This window comes from Drosophila melanogaster, chromosome 2R (genome assembly GCF_000001215.4).
Source record: "Drosophila melanogaster chromosome 2R".
Taxonomy (NCBI): Eukaryota; Metazoa; Arthropoda; class Insecta; order Diptera; family Drosophilidae; genus Drosophila; species Drosophila melanogaster.
Genome location: NT_033778.4, coordinates 13,129,268 through 13,152,877, shown reverse-complemented (window position 1 = coordinate 13,152,877; position 23,610 = coordinate 13,129,268). Strand labels below are relative to the sequence as shown.

At 47.1% G+C, this 23,610-nt stretch overlaps 3 protein-coding genes across 7 annotated transcripts, besides 1 other annotated feature; 2 read left to right on the top strand and 1 right to left on the bottom strand.

Annotated features, from left to right (window-relative positions):
• Nucleotides 1-200: 200 nt before the first annotated feature.
• Nucleotides 201-10,044, top strand: Ack-like (Activated Cdc42 kinase-like). Of its 4 annotated transcripts, none has more exons than NM_057738.4 (8): nt 201-259; nt 1,442-1,511; nt 1,590-1,989; nt 2,046-3,128; nt 3,195-3,925; nt 3,988-4,207; nt 8,190-9,503; nt 9,561-10,044. In NM_057738.4, exons 1-8 carry the CDS (start codon nt 256-258, stop codon nt 9,750-9,752), a joined length of 4,014 nt encoding a protein of 1,337 aa, NP_477086.2. In that variant the 5' UTR covers nt 201-255; the 3' UTR covers nt 9,753-10,044. The 4 variants fall into 4 exon arrangements, with proteins under 4 accessions (NP_477086.2, NP_477087.3, NP_001260935.1 ...); NM_057739.4 differs by having other exon boundaries at nt 8,187-9,503; NM_001274006.1 differs by lacking the exons at nt 8,190-9,503; nt 9,561-10,044 and adding an exon at nt 4,424-7,816.
• A 13-nt stretch (nt 10,045-10,057) lies between these two features.
• Cap-G (Chromosome associated protein G) lies at nt 10,058-19,736 on the bottom strand. 2 transcript variants are annotated; one of them, NM_206105.4, is made up of 6 exons: nt 19,319-19,736; nt 19,072-19,248; nt 18,181-18,995; nt 16,021-18,121; nt 11,061-11,216; nt 10,058-10,777 (listed from the first exon to the last, which is right to left on the bottom strand). In NM_206105.4, exons 1-6 carry the CDS (start codon nt 19,562-19,564, stop codon nt 10,217-10,219), a joined length of 4,056 nt encoding a protein of 1,351 aa, NP_995827.2. In that variant the 5' UTR covers nt 19,565-19,736; the 3' UTR covers nt 10,058-10,216. The 2 variants fall into 2 exon arrangements, with proteins under 2 accessions (NP_995827.2, NP_001163135.1); NM_001169664.2 differs by lacking the exon at nt 11,061-11,216.
• Nucleotides 11,256-15,981: a mobile genetic element.
• A 686-nt stretch (nt 19,737-20,422) lies between the features above and the next one.
• On the top strand, nt 20,423-23,367 carry CG13326 (uncharacterized protein). Its single transcript, NM_136994.2, has 4 exons — nt 20,423-21,969; nt 22,025-22,257; nt 22,315-22,711; nt 22,767-23,367. The coding sequence occupies exons 1-4, from the start codon at nt 20,506-20,508 to the stop codon at nt 23,274-23,276; spliced, it is 2,604 nt and encodes an 867-aa protein (NP_610838.1). The 5' UTR covers nt 20,423-20,505; the 3' UTR covers nt 23,277-23,367.
• Nucleotides 23,368-23,610: the final 243 nt, after the last annotated feature.

Sequence of the window (23,610 nt, the reverse complement as noted above, 5' to 3'; positions counted from 1 at the left end):
TTAGTCATTTCATTAAAACTAAATTATTAAATTTAACTAAGATTAATGATCGATTGATTTTCCGGTAAGAAAAAAGGAAATGAGAATTGAACAATTTTATTAAGGAGTGAATTTTAAAATCCCGCCAAACCGTTACGATGTTGAACATAGCATTTTCCAGCACTGGTGCCTGGTAATTGAGCCGACTCCGCGTGACGGTCATACTTATTGCAGCAAAAAAACAAAAAACAATGCAGACGCACACGAGAGTGTAAAATGGGTAAGTTTGACAGAAAAAGAGCTGTTTAAAACTGGAAAATTGTCTTATTGTGCGGCTAATAATATGAACTCGTGGGTGACATGTGAAAAGTGCAAGAATAACGACTTCCAACTGCAGTTTCCTGCTACGTAGTTGCGATGAGGCTTCCGCCTGCGTGTGCAAGTGTGTGTGTGCGTGTATGTATTGGCCGATCGATTTTATTTTGCATATTCAAGGACAGCGAAGTCCTGCGGGAAAGTGCGGCCGGGATTAGAGGAAACGGGAATCGGGGCGGCGCCGGAAACTAGAGCGAGCTCCCGTTCCCAAGCCGAATGACTCAGTAATCGCCCATGAAATCCCCGGAACGATATCAGCTTACAATCTGTGTACATGCATTTGTTGCTTAAGTTCCACCCCGCATCCCAGTCCCGCTTTCACTCCCACTCCAACCTACCCCTTGCCCACCCACTGTGTCAACTCCGGAGAGGACAAACAATGGCCCCTTGCAGCCGGATGACAAATGCGGGTGCAGCGACATCAAGAAAGAACCTTCGAATTTGGTGACGCGACTATCAGATACTCTTACTTTCTTCGTTTGCCTATGAAGTTCATTATCATTTTTGTGTCATTAAAGCGATTTATAATTAGATCAATCAGACTAATTCAACGTATTGTGACTTATAAATCAGTATAACCTATGAAAGTTTTTTTAACCACCCATTAATTTCTGGTTAGGATTCAATTGAAGTGGCGCGTCTAATTAGATAGACCTAATAGCACGAAAGTTGTTTTCTTTAATCATTAAACTTCCGAAAACCTCACCTTCAAGAGGAGGAATTGGATGAGGGTTGTATACATTTTATGAGAGAGTGTAGGGTATAAAATAAGGCAATCGGAATTCTGTGTCAATGTGCTCACGTACTCCTGTGTGAGATGATGGTGGGGAGGGTGCGGGGACGGTGGCAGAACTTTTGGGTATTCAGGAGATGTGTGTGTTTTATTTTATCATATTCAAAAAACCATCTGCGTTGGCGGATCGATCGTTAAAGAAGTTATTTATTGCATAGGGTATTCCCTCTACTCGCTCTTCACTTCAAAGATAAGGTCCCCCGAGATTTGGTCTTGTGCGGTCGCTTATATAGATCTGTATAATATATACCCACGATCTTAATGTGTTTATTTTTGTACATTCCCCCGTTCCAGAGTATCCACAAATTGATTTATACGAATTCCTCACTGAGTCCGAACTGCAGCAGTACTACAATGCCGTCAAGTGAGTGACCCAAAAAGCGGAAGCACTTCCCCCCTGTCTTCAACCGAACTAACTCATTATACTTTTTACTCCCCGCAGAAACGAATTGAAAATAACGAACGCGGCCCAATTTAAGTATGCAGCGGACGAGGATTTGCGTTTCATCGGACTCTCGCGCCCGGAAATCCGGAGGCTGCGTAAGTTCTACGAGAAGCATTTTCCCCACAGCTACCTCAGCAAGATCAAGCGTCTGCTGCAGGCGCCTGGCACTATGGTTAAGCGGGAAGAGGCGCCCGGCGGCGGAAGTCAGGTGGCGCTGGATGGCAGTAGTGCCTCTGCATGCTCCTCTCTGGCCGCCAAGAACGGAGCCAGTTCTCCGAGCAAGGTGCCCAACAACAAGCACATTATACCGGCGGACTCCATTAGTGTAAACAAACAGTTGGGAACCGGCGAATTTGGGATCGTCCAACAGGGAGTCTGGTCCAATGGCAACGAACGGGTGAGTTCAGATCAGTTTTGACCAACTTCAAAATTGTTATCGTTCATCTTTGGCAGATCCAAGTGGCTATTAAGTGCCTGTGCCGAGAGCGCATGCAGTCAAATCCCATGGAGTTCCTTAAGGAAGCGGCCATCATGCATTCCATCGAGCACGAGAATATCGTGCGCCTATATGGCGTTGTCCTGGCCACTGACTCGCTCATGCTGGTCACTGAGCTCGCCCATCTGAGATCACTGTTGGAATGTCTCAAGGATTCGGGACTGCGAGTCAGTTTCCTCACCATACCCACGCTCTGTGAGTTCGCCCTACAGATCTGCAATGGAATGCGCTATTTGGAACAGAAGCGCCTCATCCACAGAGACCTTGCGGCGCGAAATATTTTAGTGTTCAGCAAGGACAAGGTCAAGATCTCCGACTTTGGCCTGTCGCGGGCACTGGGCGTGGGCAAGGACTACTACAAGACCAATTTCAACGTGAATTTAAAGCTGCCGATCGCATGGTGTGCGCCCGAGTGTATCAATTATCTGCGCTTTACCAACGCCTCAGATGTGTGGGCCTTTGGAGTTTGCCTGTGGGAAATGTTCTCCTACGGCTTTCAGCCCTGGGCGGCACTTACCGGCTTGCAGATACTCGAGGCCATTGATGCACCCAACTACCAGCGGCTTGAACAGCCCGACTGCTGTCCCAGCGAGTATTATACATTAATGATGAAGTGCTGGCAGGATGACGCTGCCAAGCGACCGCGCTTCGGTGAAATCTATGACCAACTGCCCGATATGAAGCCAGAGCAGCTTAAAGCTGTAGTGAATTGCACAGAACCCAAAAAGGACCATCTACTTTATCGCCAGGGCGATATTATTAGCGTTCTAGACCGCAATACGGGCACACCCTTCTGGAAAGGAGTGCTTAGCACTGGCAAAACAGGCTACTTCAACCCCTCCAACACTGTGGCATTCCTCGAAGGTCTGCCCAGCTCCACTCGTGATTCATTCAGCCGGGTGAGTGACCACAGAATCAGCAAACGCAAGCTGCGCACTGAGATGATATCGAAGCCACAGAACGACTTCAAGCACACCGGCCACGTAGGTATTGACGGAGCAACATTTGGAGACATCGCATTCCTGGGAAGTTCGCAGAATGTGAGTCCTTTAGTCCACTAATATTACTAATATTGCTAATATGTAATTGCTTATTATTTGTTTCAGTACAATCACGTACCCAAACAGATAGTGACGCCCTATAAACCCTCGGAGGACATTGAACAAACACCTCTCCTACTGCCGCCCACGCCCACTAGTCCTGACTCTCTTCAGACTGCCAGCGGGTATTTCCCAGAGGGTGCCAACAGCGGAGGCGCCATGGGCACCTCCATGAACCCCACCTTCATTCCATCCGCTGAACACACGCCCAAGCTGATAGCTACCAATGGCCAGAGTTCATTCGACTTTGCCAGCGGGTCTACAAATCCGTTTTTTCCTAACAGAGGAGACGATGAACTGGAGTTTGGCTTGCACAACTATGGTGCGGATGGGAAAAGTGTCCATTCGGAGACGGGCTGGCGCCCCACCTCTCGAAGTATTGTAGATGATCCTCATGAATACCACGAGATATCAGATGATGAAATAGCGGCTGACAAGCTGGACTTTGGGCCCTCGCTGCTGGACGAGATTAACTCGATGTTTGGATCGATAAGCGCTGCTACAGGCAGTCATCCCAAGTCACCCGGATTTGATCATGTGAACAATAAAAATGAGATTACGGAAATGTCCGCCAAATTGGGTCAAAAAAGTGGTGACACCAATGGTAATAAACATGGCCATGGACTGCTGCCCACGCTCTCGAAAAAGAAATCGTCGGGAACTGTGAAACCTATTTCTGTGAAGGATGAAAAGATTCTCAACCATGCCATCGAGATAGCCAACGAAATTAGTGCTAGGTAAGTTGGACACCTTAAGTATTTGTTAAATAAGCTGTAATTAAAATGTTTTTTTGTTTTAGGTCGATGATTGATCTGGTCTCTGATCAGACACCTGTCATCCACAGTCCTAAGCGCAAATTTAGTTTTAGGTTTCCGCACTTGAGTAATAATGGAAGCGGCGACAAGTCTGGCGGATTAGGAACCAGCGGCTCTGCCCACACGCCCACCCATGGCAATGCTTCGCCTTTTCCCAAGAAAAAGAATTTCACCGAGGAACTGCAGAGCATTCCGGATATACAGGTGAGCCCTTTAAAGAGTGCAATCAGTTTAGTTACCCAGTACTGCTATGCCACCGATCTCCGGTTCTAAAATGGATTCTAATCCTTGAGTTTTGTCTATACTTTGCTCTTTCTCCTTCACATACATCGTTGCCCTTTCATTTCCCCCTTTTGCGTTTGCGTTTGGCATTTTGTTTTGGTTGTTTTTCTCGTTTTGCTCCTCCATTGAATCGAGCAGCGTTTCCGCTCGCTGAGCGAAATCAAAAACAGCACCGATCTACGTGTACCCATCTTTGACAAGGAGAGCTCCGATTTTCTATTTCAAAAGTCGCGCGAGATCCTTAGCAGGCCATTGAATCTGGAACGTGAGTGCGGGGATGAACAGCCGCCGAAGAGTATTGACGACAATATCATGGACATTGAAAACACACTGAAAGCGCTCAACTTGGACTTTATGCACACCTACACAGAGTTAGATAAAAGCGACTCCAACGACACGATCCTCAACGACCAGCTGCCGCACATGGCCAGTCTGGACGACGGGATCAGCAGTGCTACCGGAAGCCTAAAGTCAGCGGTGTACAGCTACAGCAACGGTGTGCAAACCATGTTCGATTTTAATGCGGCAACCAGTCACCTGGACAAGCACCTCCAGTACATGCATAACCAGGCCCAGCTAAGCGCCGCTGCCCCCGTCGATCCCAAGCCTATGGATGACAAACGGTCGAGCACTCCAGACACGGGATTCGCATCGCGCGACACTAACATCTCGTTGTCTCGTCGTAGCAGTCAAAAGTCCAGCTATAGTCCTCAGGAAAGTTTTCATTTTCCTTTGAAGGGCGAGCCCCTGTTTAGCGCACCACCAGTGGTTATGTCAGGAGGATATGCCAGCCTCAAGGATGAGCTCGGTTACGAGAGATTCGGAAACGGAGCCACCAAGCAGATGCTGGCCAGCGCCTCGCCCATTAAGTCCGGAGTGGGCTTGAATGCTAGCAGTGGCTCTGTTTATATGGGATCCAAGGGCTACCGCCAGCGTTCAACATCATTCAATGAGAGCTTCCATCCCATTTCACCGGTTCTCTCTGAACCGCCCCAGCGGGAGAGGGGCGTGATCCAGCGACAAGTGAGGTTGGAGCAACAGCAGCCTTTGCCACGACGCTCCGCATCGTATAAGCCCCGTTCGATCAGAGCTCGCACTCTAAGGCGATTAAGTTACAATCCAATGACCCTGGACTCGAGTTCATCCAGCGGCGAGGAGCCTGTCAAGCCAAGCCTGGCCCGTTCCGAGTGCGACATCCGTGCCAGAGTGGCGGCCAGCTCGAATTCGTCGTTGGGCAGACGGCGCCGGGCGGGAATGAATCGTCAGGTGCAGTCCGCATGCCACGACGAACGTGAGGTTATCATATCTCCTCGACAAATGTACGGATCCAATTCGAGCATCAAATCGGCGCCGCACTATAATATTGGAGGGCAAAGACGCAGCTTTCACAGAGGAGGACCTGGTGTTATGGGTGGCGGCTATGAGCAGTTCCAATACGACGAGCGCATTTACGATTTTGGAGGTCGTGGTCCGGGCAATAACTACAACATGGCCCAAGCGAGTTATTTGAGCTCTAGTCAAAAGCCCAGTTACCTTTTAAATGGATCCGAATTGCCCGGATCCGGGTCGGGTTCGTCTTCAGCTGCTTCGTCGGCAGTGCAGGCCACCTACAGGCCAGGAGCAGGAACCTCTGTACAGCGACCAATGAGCGGTGGTGCTGCTCTGCACGAGTTCGACATTAGTCGTCTGACGGGAAAGAGTCCCACTTCCACCAACTTCGTGGGAAGTTCGCCCGAAGAACTGAAACAGCGCCAGCTTTCTGTGGGCTCCCTTCAGACGCCAAATAACAAGGTAGCGAAGCCCCAGCGACCCACGGAATTCCACTGGCCGGAGAAGATACATGCATCGGCGGTAAAGCAGCACGAGATGCACTGGCGACAGGTGCACCAGCAGCAGTCGCTGCCCACAGCATCGATTATCACAGCAGCGGTTGGTGGAGCAGTTTCAGCCCGAAGATCTAGTGATAGCTCTTCCTCGTCGAGCACCGAGAGCGGGGATGAGTTCCAGTTTCGGCGCGAGTTTGTGGCGCCGCGAATTCCGCCCAGTCCGGCTCCATAACTAAGGAAAATGCTGAAATACGTTCTCAATTTACTGTTTGGCAATGTGATGTCCGATTAAGGCGATGGCGATGAGGAGATGGAGAGATGCGAATTGAATACGGCAAGTCGTGGTCACGAATGGATGCTCCGCAAGGAGCTTGGCGATGTTGTGTTTGTGCTACTGTCTGTGTGTGAGGAAGGGAGCGTAGAGTGTTGGCGTCGAAGAGTAAATTGTAGAAGTATTTACAGCGAATAGATTATATATTTTTTGGATTTGAATTTTTTGAAGCGAGATGAGAGTGTGCCTTATAGGAAAACACCGAAGACCTCTCAGAACAGATAATAATGATGTGCAGATCAGCTGCATACCTTCCAAACTTCCATTACATCATCTATCACATGGTTCATCATCACCAACGGCTAAACTCTTTTGTATCAATAAAAGCGGTGTTCTTTTTCCAGTTCGATAAAGTATGTGAAAATATAGTGGTCTGTAATTAGATTTGGACTTCTGAAACTAATTGTAAAACGCCCCAATTCATCAAATTCTATCTAATTTGAAAAAGATAACACCGCGAAAGTTTTCTCCGCAATTTCTCAAACAGAAAATAAATTAATAGCCTTACGTCAATATACCAAACGTTTCTTCAACTTTTCACTACAAACTAGCATATATAACAAAGATAATGGCTTCCAAACGGAATAGAAAATGTTCAAGAATTTTATAAAATGAAACCCAACAAGAGCTTGGTTGTCGAAAACAGTATTGCAAGGCACACGAAAAAAACACATAACACCTACACTTTTTGAGGGGAATCCAACTAGACAGGGTATTACCTATTGCCGATGAGAGCTGAGTCCTTAGAGCCCACGGTAGTTATAAGTCACACACAGACACTGAAAACAACTAGACAGACAGACAGTCACCCACACAAAACTGTTGACAATCCTCACAACTTGTCCACATCCAAAGACATTCGTCGGAGCAAGAATCCCGTACGGATTATGTGCCATATCCTGACGCTTGCATTTTTTATGAAACCAAAGCTAAAGCGAAACCAAAAGCAAAAACCAAAAACAAAACCAAACAAGTTAGACGATACCGAAACCAAGAGAAGCATTTACGCTCACTTTAACTAGAGTGTCGAACCCTAAGTATCTTTTAAGATTGAAGATATTGAAGAGTCAAGTATTGGCATACTAACCAAAATGAAACCGAAAGCAAAACTAAAATAACCTTCAATTGAATTGCCGACGGCTGCAAGGGTCGAACGTTTTTGATAACCTCACTAAGAATATATTATATGAATTAAACTTACTAAAAGATTTTCGCATTCTATGCATTTATGAATAACATTAAAATGAGAATATTATATACAGATTATATATACACCTACCTAAATCTAAATCAACCTAATTATATGTATACAAATATTTAGTACGAAAATCGTAATGTAAGCATTGCGAAACATGATATTCTAAACTATGCGTTTGAAGCGTTTCAACCCAGAGAACATTAAACTAAAATTAAAAACCAAAATTTACTCGAGTATTATACAAGAAACCCCAAAAGTAAACTTAACTACATTTAACTAAGCGACAACTATTTAAAAAACAAAAGAGTTTGAATTCTAAGAACCAAACAAGTTAATTGGTAATCAAAAAACGAAATTGTTGTGCATATTTAAAGGGATTCAATAAAAACAAAACTAATTCTGAATTTCAATATTTCTGGCGTTGGGTCTTGCGATTGCTTAGGATACATTTATTCCCCCTATGCTTTAGTTATTATTCTTTTGTATCCCTACATTATCATTTTGTACAATTTCATTTCCATTCACTTTATTCCCAACCCGCCCAAGCAGTCGCTGATCGGCAAGGAGGGACTGGAGGCCTACAACAGCCTGATCGAGCGCAAGGCCCTGCTGGACATTGGTCCCAGTCCGGCGGCCACCTTGCTCCGCCACCTGGACACCGACGAGTTCGATCTTCAAAGCCTTCACCAGTCACAGCGCCCAATGACATTGCCCACTCGGGGTGCCACCCAGCGGGTGCGCAAGGCTGAACTGGCCGCCGGCCTGAGTCGGCACAATGACGAGAACTCGAATTCGCTGGAGGCTTGCGAGAGTCCCAGCTACATGACCCACGGCAGCTACAAGTTTCCCGAGGCACAGCCGACAGAACAGCTTCCGGAGCCGGAGTCGCCGAATCCCATACCCTTGCCGCCGCGCGAGGGCAAAAAGCAGGTGAAGACCAGCACCAAGCGGCATGTGCGCAAGTATCCGTTGATAATCCCGGCCAACGGTCTGCAACGCACCCTCAGCAAGCTGGCGGACTTTGGTGACGAGGCTGCCAAATCACCGGAGATCTCCACATCTTCTCAGCCACAGCCAGGACGCGCCATCGAAGTAGTGGCCGCTGTCCGGCCGAGTGGCATGCGACGTCCATCGCGACCCTCGGAGCGGGAATACGAGAACATGCCGACAGTGGGTAAAGAATCCGCACACACCTACCAGAACTTGGATAAGCTGACACCTGCGGATGCTGCCGGATTAACGGATACAGCTTCGTTGCAGTTCGAGTCCATCATGGAAGCTGACACCAGTAAGGAGGGCATTCTGCAGTCGCCGGATGTAACCGACGGATTCTACAACTTTTCCATTCAGAAGGAGCACTACAACAAGGGCAAAGACGCCGAGTTTGAGGCCACTCAGATATCCGGCCTGTATGTGAACGATGACGAACTACGTAACCTGGACATCGAGAGCAGTCGGCGCACAGCCACTCCATGCAGTAGTTGCAGCGCTTTGGAATCGGAGCACAGCCAACCAGACGCGTTGCCGTCAACAGAGTCTGTGTCGGAAGTGAGTCGCTTCTCAAGTGTGGACAATGAGCTGGCTGGAAATGCTCTATTCAAAAAGGTTCGAGCCTCCGTAAACATGGCCATGAACAGGAAGTCCGTTGCCGAAACCAGCTTAACCAGCAACCAACCAGGAGGAGCTTCGGCCAAGCCTCAAACTGAAGCAGAATACTTTGCAGCCACCGCCGCCCGACTGGCGGATTCCAATTCGGTGAGCTGTGAGGACCTGCTGGAGTTCTCTGACAAGAAGCCCAAGGGCTGCGAACGAGGCGTGGACTCGGACGAAGTGCGAATCATGGTAAAAGTGCTCGGCAAAGATGTGAGTTCACTGTGCACTAAGAACCAAATATCATATAATCAAATATTTATTTCACAGAGCACTCCCAATCGTTGCTTGGGTGCCCTGGAGTTCATCAACTGGGACGTGCACAAGTCTATTAAGCTCATCAAGTTGCAGAACCTGGTTAGCGAGGCAAATCTCAGCCTGGAAGCCTCCTTTGAAGCGCTGCAGCAGCACGAATGGGATCTGCACACAACGGCCCACAAACTAAATGGCCTTAAACTTTAAATACTCCTTTAAGGCCCCCAATTCTGGATCGCCATGATTTGGTTTCAACGACCGCCGTTGCCTTAACCTCATAACTATCGTTTCTAATTTGTAGGCTAAGCATGGGATAGGCTTAAGTAATTTGGAACTAACGTAATCACTGCTCGCCATTGGCTCCCTTCTTCATTCGGATCGATAGAATCTCAGCATGTACTTATTCACGCATGCTTGGTCTGCATGCAAGTAACCAGCATCAAAATACACATTTATGCACATATGTGGACATTTTCAATAAATTATAAACATTTAATATACGGCCATCAGTTAGTTTCATGTTAAATTATTTAACGATTTATTTAAACTTTATACTACTACATAATTTACACATATTTTACACAAACAAACGGGTACGCAACTTAACGCTAACGAACGAACACAGAACACACAACGTGAAACTAAACTATCAGAATGAGTTTGGGCTGACGCTATTTCCTCCTGCTGCGCTTGCCGTCCGTGCTCATGGACAAAGCCACTGCCCGCGTCACGCGCTTCGGCGTGGACACTTGCAGCTGGCCGCCACTGAGGTTCATCTCGAGAGACATTCGCTTACGGGTCATGACTTTGGAATTCATCCGCTGTGCGCGCGCCTCGTTTCGCGTGGTCACCTTTGGGGTGCTGGAGCTGGGGCGGGATCGTATTAGAGGTATCGTCTTTTTGAGCGGCTTTTTAGGCGGCGTTGATTCTGGTTTAGCGTTGGACTCTGACTCTGTATCGGAGTCCAGCTCAATAACAATCACAGGAGGTATTTGGTTCTCCTTGACCGATGAGGTGCTGTCTGTGGGACTGTTCGTGTTTTTGGTCATCTGCTGTCGCCGGGTACTCCTGTTGTCTAGGCGTTGCTGCTTCCGCCGCGGCGAAACGCGGGGCGAAGAGAGAGCCGTTGAATCTCTTGACCGCAGTGATCGGGAGTTGGAATTTGAAGGACTTCTCCTCAGCACTCGTTTGCGTCCGTTTCTTAGAGGCGTTTCCAGATGAACGACCTTTCGCTGATGATAATTAAAACAAAAAAAAGAATGTAAAAAAAGACCCTTCTGCGATGTGAGATTATTGTGCTTTCTATAGTACAGCTTTCCAATTGCAAAGCGAAGCAAGTGGTGCATCATTAATTCTAAAGTTCTTAAAGGAAACTACAATTTGTGTTTAGTTTTAAAAACATTTGTTGATTGTTAATGCCGATTGCAACTTTTCTCTTAAACTAAACAGCGAGTAGGTGGTGCGTGTGTCCATTGGGAGTGGCTAGAGCTGCAAGCGCAAGCGCCTCATACTCACTTTGCTAACTGGCTTGGGCGTGGTCTGGGATGTGGAAGTGCTGGCGACTTTTCTGATGCGCAGGGAGCGGATGCGTAGGTGGCTGGCTTCGTGTCCTGCTCTGGGACTGGGTGAGGCGGCAGTGGGCGATGCTTCGATCACCTCTGAATCGTTTGACTTAAAGAGAAATTAAATGTTAAAGACTGTGACTGTGCCACATTCGGCATTCCACAGTCTTCGGGTGGAGACGTGTTTCTTTCAAGCTACGAATAGCAAGTTCTAAAAACTACAACAGTATAGTGAAAGTTAAACACAAAGTGTAAAGTGCAGTTTGCACAACTAACAATTATTGACTATAGTAATTGTTTACTGGAATAAATAATTATTCCATATTGTTCTGGTAATTGTTATATGTGGACTTGGAACAATGAATCAAAGCGACATACGTTCTCAGCGACAATGTGAACAAGACGAGCGCCGGCTCTCTTTACAACGCAACAATGCATACTTTTCTTTCGTCTCACCGCAAATCGGTGATCGAGCAACCTCACCTTCAACTAACTCGAAACTTTTGCCCTCAGCGAACGACAGACCGCGTTCTTGCTCTCCCTCTCTGCCTGCTTCGGCTCACAAGTCGTGGAGCGAAGAGACCGCCTCTCCTACCCCGCTCCTCTCGCAGCGCCAAACGACCGTCCCGGGTAACTGTAACACTGCAATAACGAGTGCAGTGACCTCACTGGCAACTGCCACAACATCAACTTCGTCAGCGGCCCAACTAATTATCGCTGTGCCAGCTGTAAATAATTCAGCAGCACTGACCGTTTGCAACAACAATAATGCACGTAAAGAAGAATCAAAACAAAAGCAGAAGTCGATTTCGACTGTGCAGACTGGCATGGATCGCTACATCCAAATCAAGAGAAAGCTCAGCCCTCAAAACAATAAGGCAGGTAATCAACCCAAAATCAATCGAACCAACAACGGCAATGAAAACTCTGCAGTAAATAATTCAAACCGATATGCTATCTTGGCTGATTCTGCGACCGAACAACCCAACGAAAAAACGGTAGGGGAACCAAAAAAGACCAGGCCTCCACCAATTTTCATACGAGAACAAAGTACAAATGCACTTGTAAATAAACTCGTTGCTTTGATTGGTGACAGCAAGTTCCACATTATCCCACTTAAAAAAGGAAATATTCATGAAATAAAACTACAGATCCAAACAGAAGCAGACCACCGTATAGTGACTAAATACCTAAATGATGCTGGTAAAAACTACTACACATACCAATTAAAAAGTTGCAAAGGGCTACAGGTAGTACTTAAGGGCATTGAAGCAACAGTGACACCAGCTGAGATAATTGAGGCTCTGAAGGCCAAAAACTTTTCTGCAAAGACAGCTATTAATATTTTAAACAAAGACAAAGTTCCGCAGCCACTATTCAAAATAGAACTCGAACCAGAGCTCCAGGCACTAAAGAAAAACGAAGTGCACCCAATATACAATTTACAGTACTTGCTACATCGGAGGATCACCGTGGAGGAGCCGCACAAACGTATCAATCCAGTTCAATGTACTAATTGCCAAGAATACGGCCACACCAAGGCATACTGCACCCTTAAGTCCGTATGTGTTGTCTGTAGCGAACCTCATACTACCGCAAACTGCCCCAAAAACAAGGACGATAAGTCTGTGAAGAAATGCAGTAACTGCGGGGAAAAACATACTGCAAACTACAGAGGCTGTGTGGTGTACAAAGAATTGAAGAGCCGCCTAAACAAACGTATTGCCACAGCACATACATACAACAAAGTCAATTTCTACTCTCCGCAACCGATTTTTCAACCACCCCTAACTGTCCCAAGCACTACTCCAACAATTTCTTTCGCTAGCGCCCTAAAATCCGGACTAGAAGTGCCCGCCCCACCGACAAGAACTGCTCATTCCGAACATACACCGACAAACATCCAACAAACACAACAAAGTGGCATCGAAGCTATGATGCTATCCCTACAGCAAAGCATGAAAGACTTCATGACGTTCATGCAAAATACTTTGCAAGAGCTCATGAAAAACCAAAATATCCTGATTCAACTTCTTGTATCTTCAAAATCCCCATAATGGCTTCCCTACGGATATCTCTGTGGAACGCAAATGGCGTTTCACGGCATACACAAGAGCTCACACAGTTCATTTACGAAAAAAACATCGACGTAATGCTACTATCAGAAACGCACCTCACAAACAAAAACAATTTTCATATACCAGGATACTTGTTCTATGGTACAAATCATCCAGATGGTAAAGCTCATGGAGGCACTGGAATACTCATCAGAAATCGCATAAAACACCACCACTTAAACAATTTTGACAAAAACTACTTACAATCTACGTCCATAGCCTTACAACTCAACAATGGTTCAACGACTCTAGCCGCAGTCTACTGCCCACCGCGCTTTCCAATCTCTGAGGATCAATTCATGGAATTCTTTAACACACTAGGTGACAGGTTCATCGCAGCGGGTGACTATAACGCCAAGCACACCCATTGGGGATCTCGACTTGTGTCGCCAAAGGGTAAGCAATTGTACAATGCGCTTACGAAGCCAGAAAACAAGCTAGACTATGTATCCCCGGGTAAGCCTACATACTGGCCAGCAGACCCAAGAAAAATCCCAGACCTGATCGATTTTGCAATTACTAAACATGTCCCCCGCAACATGGTCACCGCCGAAGCACTAGCAGACTTATCATCAGATCACTCACCTGTTTTTCTAAATATGCTAACTCGCCCCCACATCGTCGACCCACCGTATAGACTCACAAATTTTAGAACAAACTGGCCAAGGTATCAAAAGTATGTCTGTTCACACATAGAACTAACGACGGCATTATCTACAAAGGAGGATATAGACAAGTCAACGGAAACTCTTGAAAACATTTTAGTTTCGGCTGCAAAGGCTTCAACCCCGCCAGTGACGTATGCAAAACCAAACTACATCAAAACTAATCGCGAAATCGAGCGGCTGGTATTAGATAAACGACGCCTACGAAGGGATTGGCAGTCTAATAGATCACCAATTACTAAGCACATGCTTAAGATAGCCACACGCAGGCTTACCAATGCTCTCAAACAAGAGGAAAAAAACAGCCAACGTTCATATATCGAGCAACTCTCTCCCACCAGCACTAAGTACCCTCTTTGGAGAGCTCACAGAAACCTAAAGACTCCAATAGCGCCAATTATGCCACTACGAAGTCCCTCTGGCACCTGGTTTCGAAGTGATGAAGAAAGAGCCAGTGCTTTCGCTGACCATTTACAAAATGTATTCCGACCAAATCCCTCTACCAACACATTTATTCTCCCTCCTTTAATAGCAGCCAATCTAGATCCTCAAGAACCCTTTGAATTCCGACCATGTGAACTAGCAAAGGTTATCAAAGAGCAACTGAACCCAAGAAAATCGCCTGGCTACGACCTAATAACTCCAAGAATGCTCATTGAACTCCCAAAGTGTGCTATTCTTCACATCTGCCTGTTGTTCAACGCAATCGCCAAGCTTGGATACTTCCCTCAAAAATGGAAAAAGTCGACCATAGTAATGATTCCAAAGCCAGGAAAAGATAAAACGCAGCCATCATCATATAGACCGATAAGCTTACTAACATGTCTTTCAAAGCTGTTTGAAAAAATGCTACTCCTTCGGATTAGCCCTCATCTTAGAATAAACAACACACTTCCAACACATCAATTTGGCTTTAGAGAAAAACATGGAACCATCGAACAGGTCAACCGAATCACGTCAGAAATTCGTACTGCTTTTGAACATCGAGAATACTGCACAGCCATTTTTCTAGACGTCGCGCAGGCATTTGACAGAGTGTGGCTCGATGGACTTTTGTTTAAAATAATCAAGCTGTTGCCCCAAAACACACATAAGCTACTGAAGTCATACCTATATAACAGAGTGTTTGCAATAAGATGCGATACAAGCACTTCACGCGATTGCGCAATCGAAGCTGGAGTGCCGCAAGGCAGTGTACTGGGTCCAATCTTATACACCCTGTATACGGCGGATTTCCCCATAGACTACAATCTAACAACCTCCACGTTCGCTGATGATACCGCGATACTCAGTCGCTCGAAATGCCCAATAAAAGCCACGGCACTCCTATCCCGACACTTAACATCTGTAGAACGATGGCTTGCCGACTGGAGAATTTCAATAAATGTTCAAAAATGCAAGCAGGTTACCTTTACCTTAAACAAACAAACATGCCCACCACTGGTCTTGAATAACATATGCATTCCACAAGCCGACGAGGTAACATATCTGGGAGTTCATCTGGACAGGCGGCTCACTTGGCGCAAACATATAGAAGCCAAATCGAAACATCTTAAACTTAAAGCAAGGAACCTCCACTGGCTCATAAATGCTCGCTCTCCACTTAGTCTGGAGTTCAAAGCTCTTCTATACAACTCCGTCTTAAAACCTATCTGGACTTATGGCTCCGAGCTGTGGGGCAACGCATCCAGAAGTAACATAGACATTATTCAGCGAGCACAGTCAAGAATTCTGAGAATTATCACTGGAGCGCCGTGGTACCTTCGGAACGAAAACATACACAGAGACCTAAAAATCAAATTAGTAATCGAAGTAATAGCTGAGAAAAAAACGAAGTATAACGAAAAGCTGACCACCCATACAAATCCCCTCGCAAGAAAACTAATCCGAGTATGCAGTCAAAGCCGGCTGCACCGCAACGACCTCCCAGCCCAGCAATAAACTTATTAGGGCATTAATGAAAAAAAAAAAAACTATCACTAAGTGAAAGTTAATTAAGTTAGATTAAGATTTGAACACTTATTGTTAGTCTCTTAACACAAAGGGAAGATTCAATAAATAATAAAAATTAAAAAAAAAAAAAAAAAAAAAAAAAAGACTGTGGTTGTCTGCCGAATAGCCTTACTCTTACCTTGTTTGCTGCATTTGGACTTTCGCTTATCTCCTCGTCGGATGATTCCTCCTCAGTGGAGGGCTGCTTTTCCGGTGTCTTCGACGACCGGGCAATTGCCATTTCGAGGCGACGTCTCATTTGCGGCTGGCGTAAATTTTGTTTGGATGTCTCTACCGCTTCAGACTCAGTGGATTCCTCTGGATTGGGCGACTGCGGTCCTAATAAACTCTCGGCATCTGAATGGCTTATGGCCATTGAGCGACGCAGGTGACGTATTCCCACAATGTTATCTTTCCCAAAGGTGGTTACAATGGGTTCCGGGACTGGCGCTGGCGGTGCGGCTGCCTTTGGAGTTTCAGTAGCGTCTACTGCGGTTATGGCAGCAGATTGCGTCACATCGTTCGGAGATTCTTCGGTAACAGGAGGTTGCGACTGTGCTGGCACTGCAGTTTCCGATTCTGCAGTGGTCACAGTAGCCGTTTCATACTCTTCATCACTTTCGCCTTCATCCGGATTCCGACGAGGTGGCGGATTGAAACTGCCGTTTACCACCAGCTTGAAGTTCTGAATGCACTTGATCATGCGCGGATCTAATTCGCTCTGAATCAGATTCTCCGCCAGCGCAAGCAGTTCAGCCTTCACCTCCGGACCGTTCAATACGTTTATTGATAGATTTGTTAGTTCCTTGGCCAGTAGACGGCACATATCTTTGCGCTCCGTAAAGTAGTTCTGAATGTATTGCAGAAAACTTATCGCTATTTTGTTGTGGATATTCGTTTGTGGCGTGCTCATCTCCTGCACTGTCATTTCGAGGAAGAACTTGGTCAAGTGTTCAGGTTGGACGCCGTGAAGCGGCGAGTCATAGTTGCAGGTCCAAACGGTGGGTAGGAAGCACGGCTGTAGGAGACTATGCTTGTTCAGGCGTCTCAGCTCTTCGAAGAATAAGCCCAGCACCTGGTTGATAATAGGCTCGGTGTTTGGGTTAAAGTACCGCTTGAGCAGTAGCTCCAGCACATCCGTGCGATCGTCGACGTGGCCACGGAGCACTAAGCGACAGAGGCCGCGAACGATTGCCATCCCTACACCTCTGTGCTGCACTCGCTCCAAATAGTGGCCCAGTACCACGAGGATGTCACTATTCTGCTCGTTGTTCTGCGACTGGCTGCCATCGTCGTCATCGTATAGCTCCTGCATCGTGTACAGTTGTCGCCGCTTCGTCTTTGACAGTGAACCTCCGGTCTGGTTAAGATCGTTGAAGTAATCCACTCCATAGCGATCCAATAGCTCTAAAATGCAATTGGCCGACGCTTCGCACAGACGGACGTTATTGTTTTTGCAAAACTGCACCACCACTACCTCGAAGACCTCTCTGCTGTAGGCCTCGTAGAAAATGCTAAAGGTGGTGCCGCATTTAATGGACCACTCAAAGATGTCTACTTCGGCGCACGGTAGGTAACGGCAAATGAAGTCCTTGTACAACTGGCAAAGACTTGGCGTCAGCTTGTGGACGTGCGGCGAGGCGGTCATGTAGTAGGAGATGTAGAGACCCTTCAGCACGCGCTCTTGCTTGGAGAGCTTCGGTCGGGTGGGCATTTCAATCACGCCGTGCTTCTCCAGCAGCGGCCTTATTAGCTCGGTGTACTCTTCGGTGACAGCGATCTTTTCATCGTTTACGGACTGCGCCCGTATGTACTCCCTCTGGCGCACATAATTACCCTCCAGTTCTTCCAATTCAAGAATTTTAACTTTCAGGGAAGAGATCTTCATTTTTAGCGGAGTGTCCAAGTCGTCCAGCAACTTATTGATCAAACTTCGATCGTGAATCAGGTCGTTCTGCTTGGTGTTCAGTTCGCATAGCTCGTATATGATCTCGATAAAATATTGTATACGATCGTTAGTGTCGGTGATCAGTTGCTCCATGCAGCGCACCAGCACGCGCACGATCTTGTGGTCCAATAGACAGTCTTTTAGCAGATTGGTGATCAGCAGACGCATATTTCCGCGTCCGATCTCGTCGCCTAGATCGTAGGTCTCTAATATCTCCACCAGCGAGAGGAGCATGTTCTGGAACTCCACCTGGGCAAACTTGTCCATATCGGGCTTTTGAAACTGGCAGAATCTACAAAACGGAATACATTTAGTACCAACTGGCGGTAAGGATTAGATTCCGTGACTTACTTATCCATATAGGTGCAGAAGACACTAAGTTCCGGCAACAGCGATTCGATTTCGGGCGCTTCCGTCTCCAGATATTCGCTAAGACACTGCCAATATAACAACAGCTCTACGGTTACTGAATCGTGTGGGATGCAGCGGTGCAGCTCGCAGTCTTCGCTTAACGGCAGTTGATCGATGAGTTGCTTGATGTCCGTTTGCTGGAAGATCACTCTAAGCATTTGCTTGGCCACGCGTCGAAAGCGCAGCAGTTCTTCTTCATTCGAGTCCAGCTTGAGAGCCGCTATCAGAGCGACGTAGTTTTGCTGATAGGATTCAATCCACGTCTTTAGCATGAAGTTGATCACTGTTTTGCGCACGGTTGCCGATGTATCGTTAAGTCCCTGCTCCAGCAGGGTAAGCCGCTGGGCAACCTTGTAAGAGCGCACCGGATAGTTGCACATGTTGACGTAAGTGTGTCGGCGCACCTTCTCGTCGACATCCCAAAGACGCTCCAGGATGTGCGGAATGGTAATATAATTTCGGCCCATGCACGTGATGATGCACTGACGCACGTTGGGCGAGGGATCGGATGTGAGATGGTACATGTACGCGCCCACGACGACGTCGCTGGGATTGTCTGGATTTTGAAGGCGCTGCATGGCCAACACGGCCTGTTTGCGAACACTGGCGGACACATCCTTCACCCGGTCCAGCATTGCTTCCAGTATATCATCGCACTGGTGGTCATCCAAGGCGGCATTGGGTCCGAGCTCCTTAAGTATAAGATTCACAAAGTAACAGATGCGATAACGTATGTGCGGGTTGCTCGAATAGGTCTGTGGGGGCGGAGAAAACAAGGCACTAGCATTAGGAACACAATTCGTCAGCACAGTAGGTACAGTAGACACTCACCGTAAGCAGCCAATGAAAGGTTTCGGCCAGCATGGGCTCAGTACCATCCGAATCTGAGCTGGTGACGAAAGTGGCGCAGAAGTTGAGGGCCATGTTTGCGTTCTCATTGCCCTCCTCAGCCCCTAGGACGGCTTTCAACACGTTGATGAAGGCCTTGCGAAAGGACTCGTGTCCCATCTGTCGATAATGAACAGTGTTAGACCCTGAAATCCCAAATTTGATATACAATAATTTCGACGCCACTCACCTTTGCGTACAGTTGCTGCATCTCCTTTGAGTAGCGCTTGTGCAGGGATTCCTTGAGCTCGGCTTGTCGCATTATCGCGTACATGAGTTCCGCGGATGTGTCTGAGGTGGTGGCCACGCTCTGATCCTCGTTTTCCTTCTCACCATCCTTTTTCGTCTTTTTGGTGGCCGCCAGACGCTTTTTTCCTCCCGCTGCCTTGGTTTTGGGTTTTTCCGTCTCGCCCGCCTTCGCCTTTGGTTTGGCCATTCCGAATAGTTTATTCCGTTTTTTGTGGTCCGCAGCCAATACTAGATTTCCGTATTTTACGGTTTAATCTTAAAAACTGTTTTCAAATTGCATCGAACGATGGCGAAACAAACAAGCGTCGCGTTATTGCTATTTCCTCATTCCACCCCCGTTCGCTTGTTAAATTCAAATGATGCGTATGTATTTTTTAGTGTGTTTCTAGTGTTAAGATCGATAAATGTGAATGAATGTTGCCTATCGATTGCTGTGCTCCATTTTAAATTTAACGGAATTATGTATACATACACATTTTCGTTTCAACAAACATTCCGATATTTAAATGACGTATAAAGATCATCATTTGCTGCGTTAAACCTTTTTGTAAAGACTGTGAAATATCATAGCATCTGAAGCCATATTTAATATCATGTATACGATTTTTTGCACTACTCATCATTTTCTAGAAGCGGCAGTTGGGATTTTACGAAGGGTGGGTTTTCAAGAACATAAGGGGGATATTACAAAACAGAGATTTATCTTTCAAAATACCCGTTGTTCAATAGGAAATACAGCTGGCAGATAAGAAATTGCCCAGAGAGAGTTAATGTTAATGTACGTTCATGGTAAATTTCAGACACGTTTTACGTTTTGATGCTCAAATACGGATTACGTATAAGTAAATAAAGATTTCCACATTTTCGGAACTTCTTTTTCCGAATTCCGAAAACTGATGTACCATTAGAGTTTACACAATTATTAACCAGTCAATCATATATATTGTTGCATACTTTCAGGCGCTTAAATGAAGAAGGCGCAAATTTAAAATCAAAACAAAAGCCTAATGTAATACCAAAATCATATAGTTAAAATAAAAGCTAGCTAGAGAGAAATTGTCATTTGATAAATGTTTATTTTCATATATAAAATATACAAATAGATACTGTCGCGAAATCTCTTCAAACATGTCGCGAATTTCGAAGCGCGTCTATGAGGCGAAGTCCACTTACCCGGATCGCACCAAGTCCGAGGAGAAATCCTTCACGGAAGTGAGTGTGCCGATCAAGAAGCTGGATACGGCGCTGCTCCTCCTGAGTTCAAAGGAGGAGTGTGTCCTGCTGACCATTTTCAGCCACATAACGGACTTTGCCCGCCGCCAGGATGTGAATGTGCTGGAACTGAAGGCCCATCGCTTGTTGGAGCTGTTGCTGGAGAAGGATTTGTTCATCGCGTCGGAGAACACGATGATCCGCCGCTTTGCTCTGTACTTGCTCACTGCTCTGCTGGACAACACGGACATGTCCACCTATGAGCCAGAACAAGCGGATCAGATCCTGGAGCTGGCGTGCAGATTCTACATGAAAGAGGTGGACGACTTCTGCATCGAGTACTTGACGTATATACTCAATGTGTGCCTGAAGGATCCCCAGATGGCACATGGCATTGTCGAGGCCACCGAATTCCTGGAGAAATTTAAGTTGGTGTTCATAAGTTCGGAGAATCCGGACACCGTGTTCAACTCGATTGAGGCACTGCATAGGATGCTACTGGTCCAGAGTGCAGATCAAATGCTGGATTTCACAACACAGCCGGATTTTCCGGTAGATCGTATTATCTGTGAGGTTACCAACGAGTTCCAGGAGATCCGCAAGGCGGCCCTTAAAACATTGAAGACTCTGCTGGCGGACACTGGCGACGATAGCGTCTTCGAGGCACTGCATCGTTGCTACTTCGTGCTGGAGCAGTTGGTCAAGGTGTTTTGCGAGAGTCCACAAGGGCCGGAGGCTGCCGATGTCATCGAGGTTCTGGCCACAGCTCTGCGATCCGAGAAGATGACCAAGCTGTTCTTCGAGCAGAACCTCTTCGACCAGGTTGTCGAGCAGGTGCGCAATCACATGGACCTCATGCCGCTGGAGATGCGCTGCACCATCATATCGATTTTCGCTGAGACGGCTCAGTACGAGCAGTTCCTACCAAGGATGCACAAGGCCGAAATCGCAGACATGTTCCTCACCTGTTTAATGCAGAACAAGCCGGCTCCGGCTGCCTACGTCATCCAGGGACTTCATCGCATGTCACACCATCCGGAAGCGCTGCGGCGAATTGTGGCCGCCTATCAGGAGGGCGCAATTCGCAAACTGGTGGCCATCCTCATGTCGCCGGACGTGGCCATCAAGGCTCGGGAGCAGGCGGGAGAGTTTCTGTCCCGTCTCCTTGTGGCCGCCTTCCGCGAGACAGCTGCCCAGTTGCAAGAGCAGGACATCGCTGTTGTTCTCACCGCGGTCATTGCGCAGGGACAGCCCACTCTGTCCATTGATCTCATCCTATTGCTGCTGACGATCATCGAGAGCCTGGCCCAGAAAGAGGAATACCGCACAATCCTCGGCGAGTATAGTTCACTTACCGAGCAGCTTGCCCAGCTTCTAATGGTGATTAGTCTAAGATTATTGTGTATCTCCCAACCTTACCTTGAAGTGATTGCAGCGTTCCTTTGCCCACTCCATCCTGGTGAACAACATCTTCCGGTGCCTGTGCACTCTAATCGACGAGGCTCCAGTGCGTGAGACTTTGCTGGCCAACTACATAGTCTCATCCATGAAGCGGGCCCTCAAGTCCCTGTCCAATCTGGTGAAGACCTCGGTGACCAACTTCATTCTACAGACCACGCGCTTTAACGAGTTCATAGATGCCTACATCGACCGTGGGATCATGGAAGTGTAAGATATAATATCTGCACGTCACTAAAGTGTACTTGAACCCTTCGTCTATCCCAGTTTGTTGGATTTCCAGAAGCACGCCTTCTGCATTTCCACCTGGGGCCCGGCCATCGAGAGCATCCTTTCCAAGTGTCCCACTATGAAGTTCGCCATTCGCAACTGCCTCACCTTCACGGACATCACGGCCGGCAAGGACTTTTATGTGTCGCGCAGGAAGTTTGAGGACTTCCGCAAATTTCAGGACATTCTGCGCAACGATTGCTCGCCTTTGGATGCCGTCCTGGTAATGAACTTTGATCGTCCCAAGCCGAATCAGAACGATGTGATCGCCGTGCCGCTGCGCTGCTTGAGCACGATCACGGACTTGCCTGGAGATCAGGGTTGGGGCTACTGTAAGCGACCTGGAGATAACAACTTGCCGCAGTATTTGGAGGCACTCAATCAGACACTAGCGGTGGGTTGACCTCTTCCCGTCGGAACTATATATAATTTATGGTAACTTTTCCCAGATGCACGGCTTGGTGGAGAATCCCGAGCGCGTGCGTCGCACAATTGACTTTGAGAACGTGGCCAAGCGGAGCAAGCTGATCGCCCAGGCGGTGAACGCCGTGATGAGCGAGAATCTTAAGATTCTGGACCTGAACTCAACGGAGGAGTGCTGCCGGAACACGGTCCGCTGTCACCTGCAAGAACTGCGCCACGTGCTGCACACCAACTTCATTCCACTGGGCATGGTGCGCAGTGGATGCCAGTTCGAGCGGGCGATTCTCTTCAAGGGCTTGGCCGACCAGATCGGTCTTCCATGCACCTTGCAACGCAGTGTGGACGGTCGCATGCTGTACAACGAATTGCCACTGCCCCTGGAGCCGGAGAAGGATGTGCACTGCGACAAGAAGACGCTAAAGTACATGCCCTGGCGGATGCTGCGACCCACACACGTGGTGGACCTCCTCTACAACGTGGGCGAGCTGTATCCCATGCAGAGTCGCCAGGCGCTGCAGTACCTGCGCCTCTACTAGTTCCCATGATCTCTAATGCGCTCACCAAATTATCCTGTCCAATTGCTTCTCATATGCTATATGCATGCTTATTAAAATTGTTTTATCGGGTATTCCTGCTGTTCGTCAAGTCGTTTATTTTGTTATAAATACACAATTTAAGTTTAAATGTAATAAAACAACTGATATGGCGGGACCTAGCAAGATCTCTGGTGAGATGTGATGGGATCTGTTGGGTTGCCTGCGGTCTCTGGGATCTTTATCCGGTGTTTTCATTAGAATTTTAGGGAATGCAATTTACCAGCAATACAACTACTTTTTAAAGTAGATTAAAAAAAGAAAACATCGTATTCAT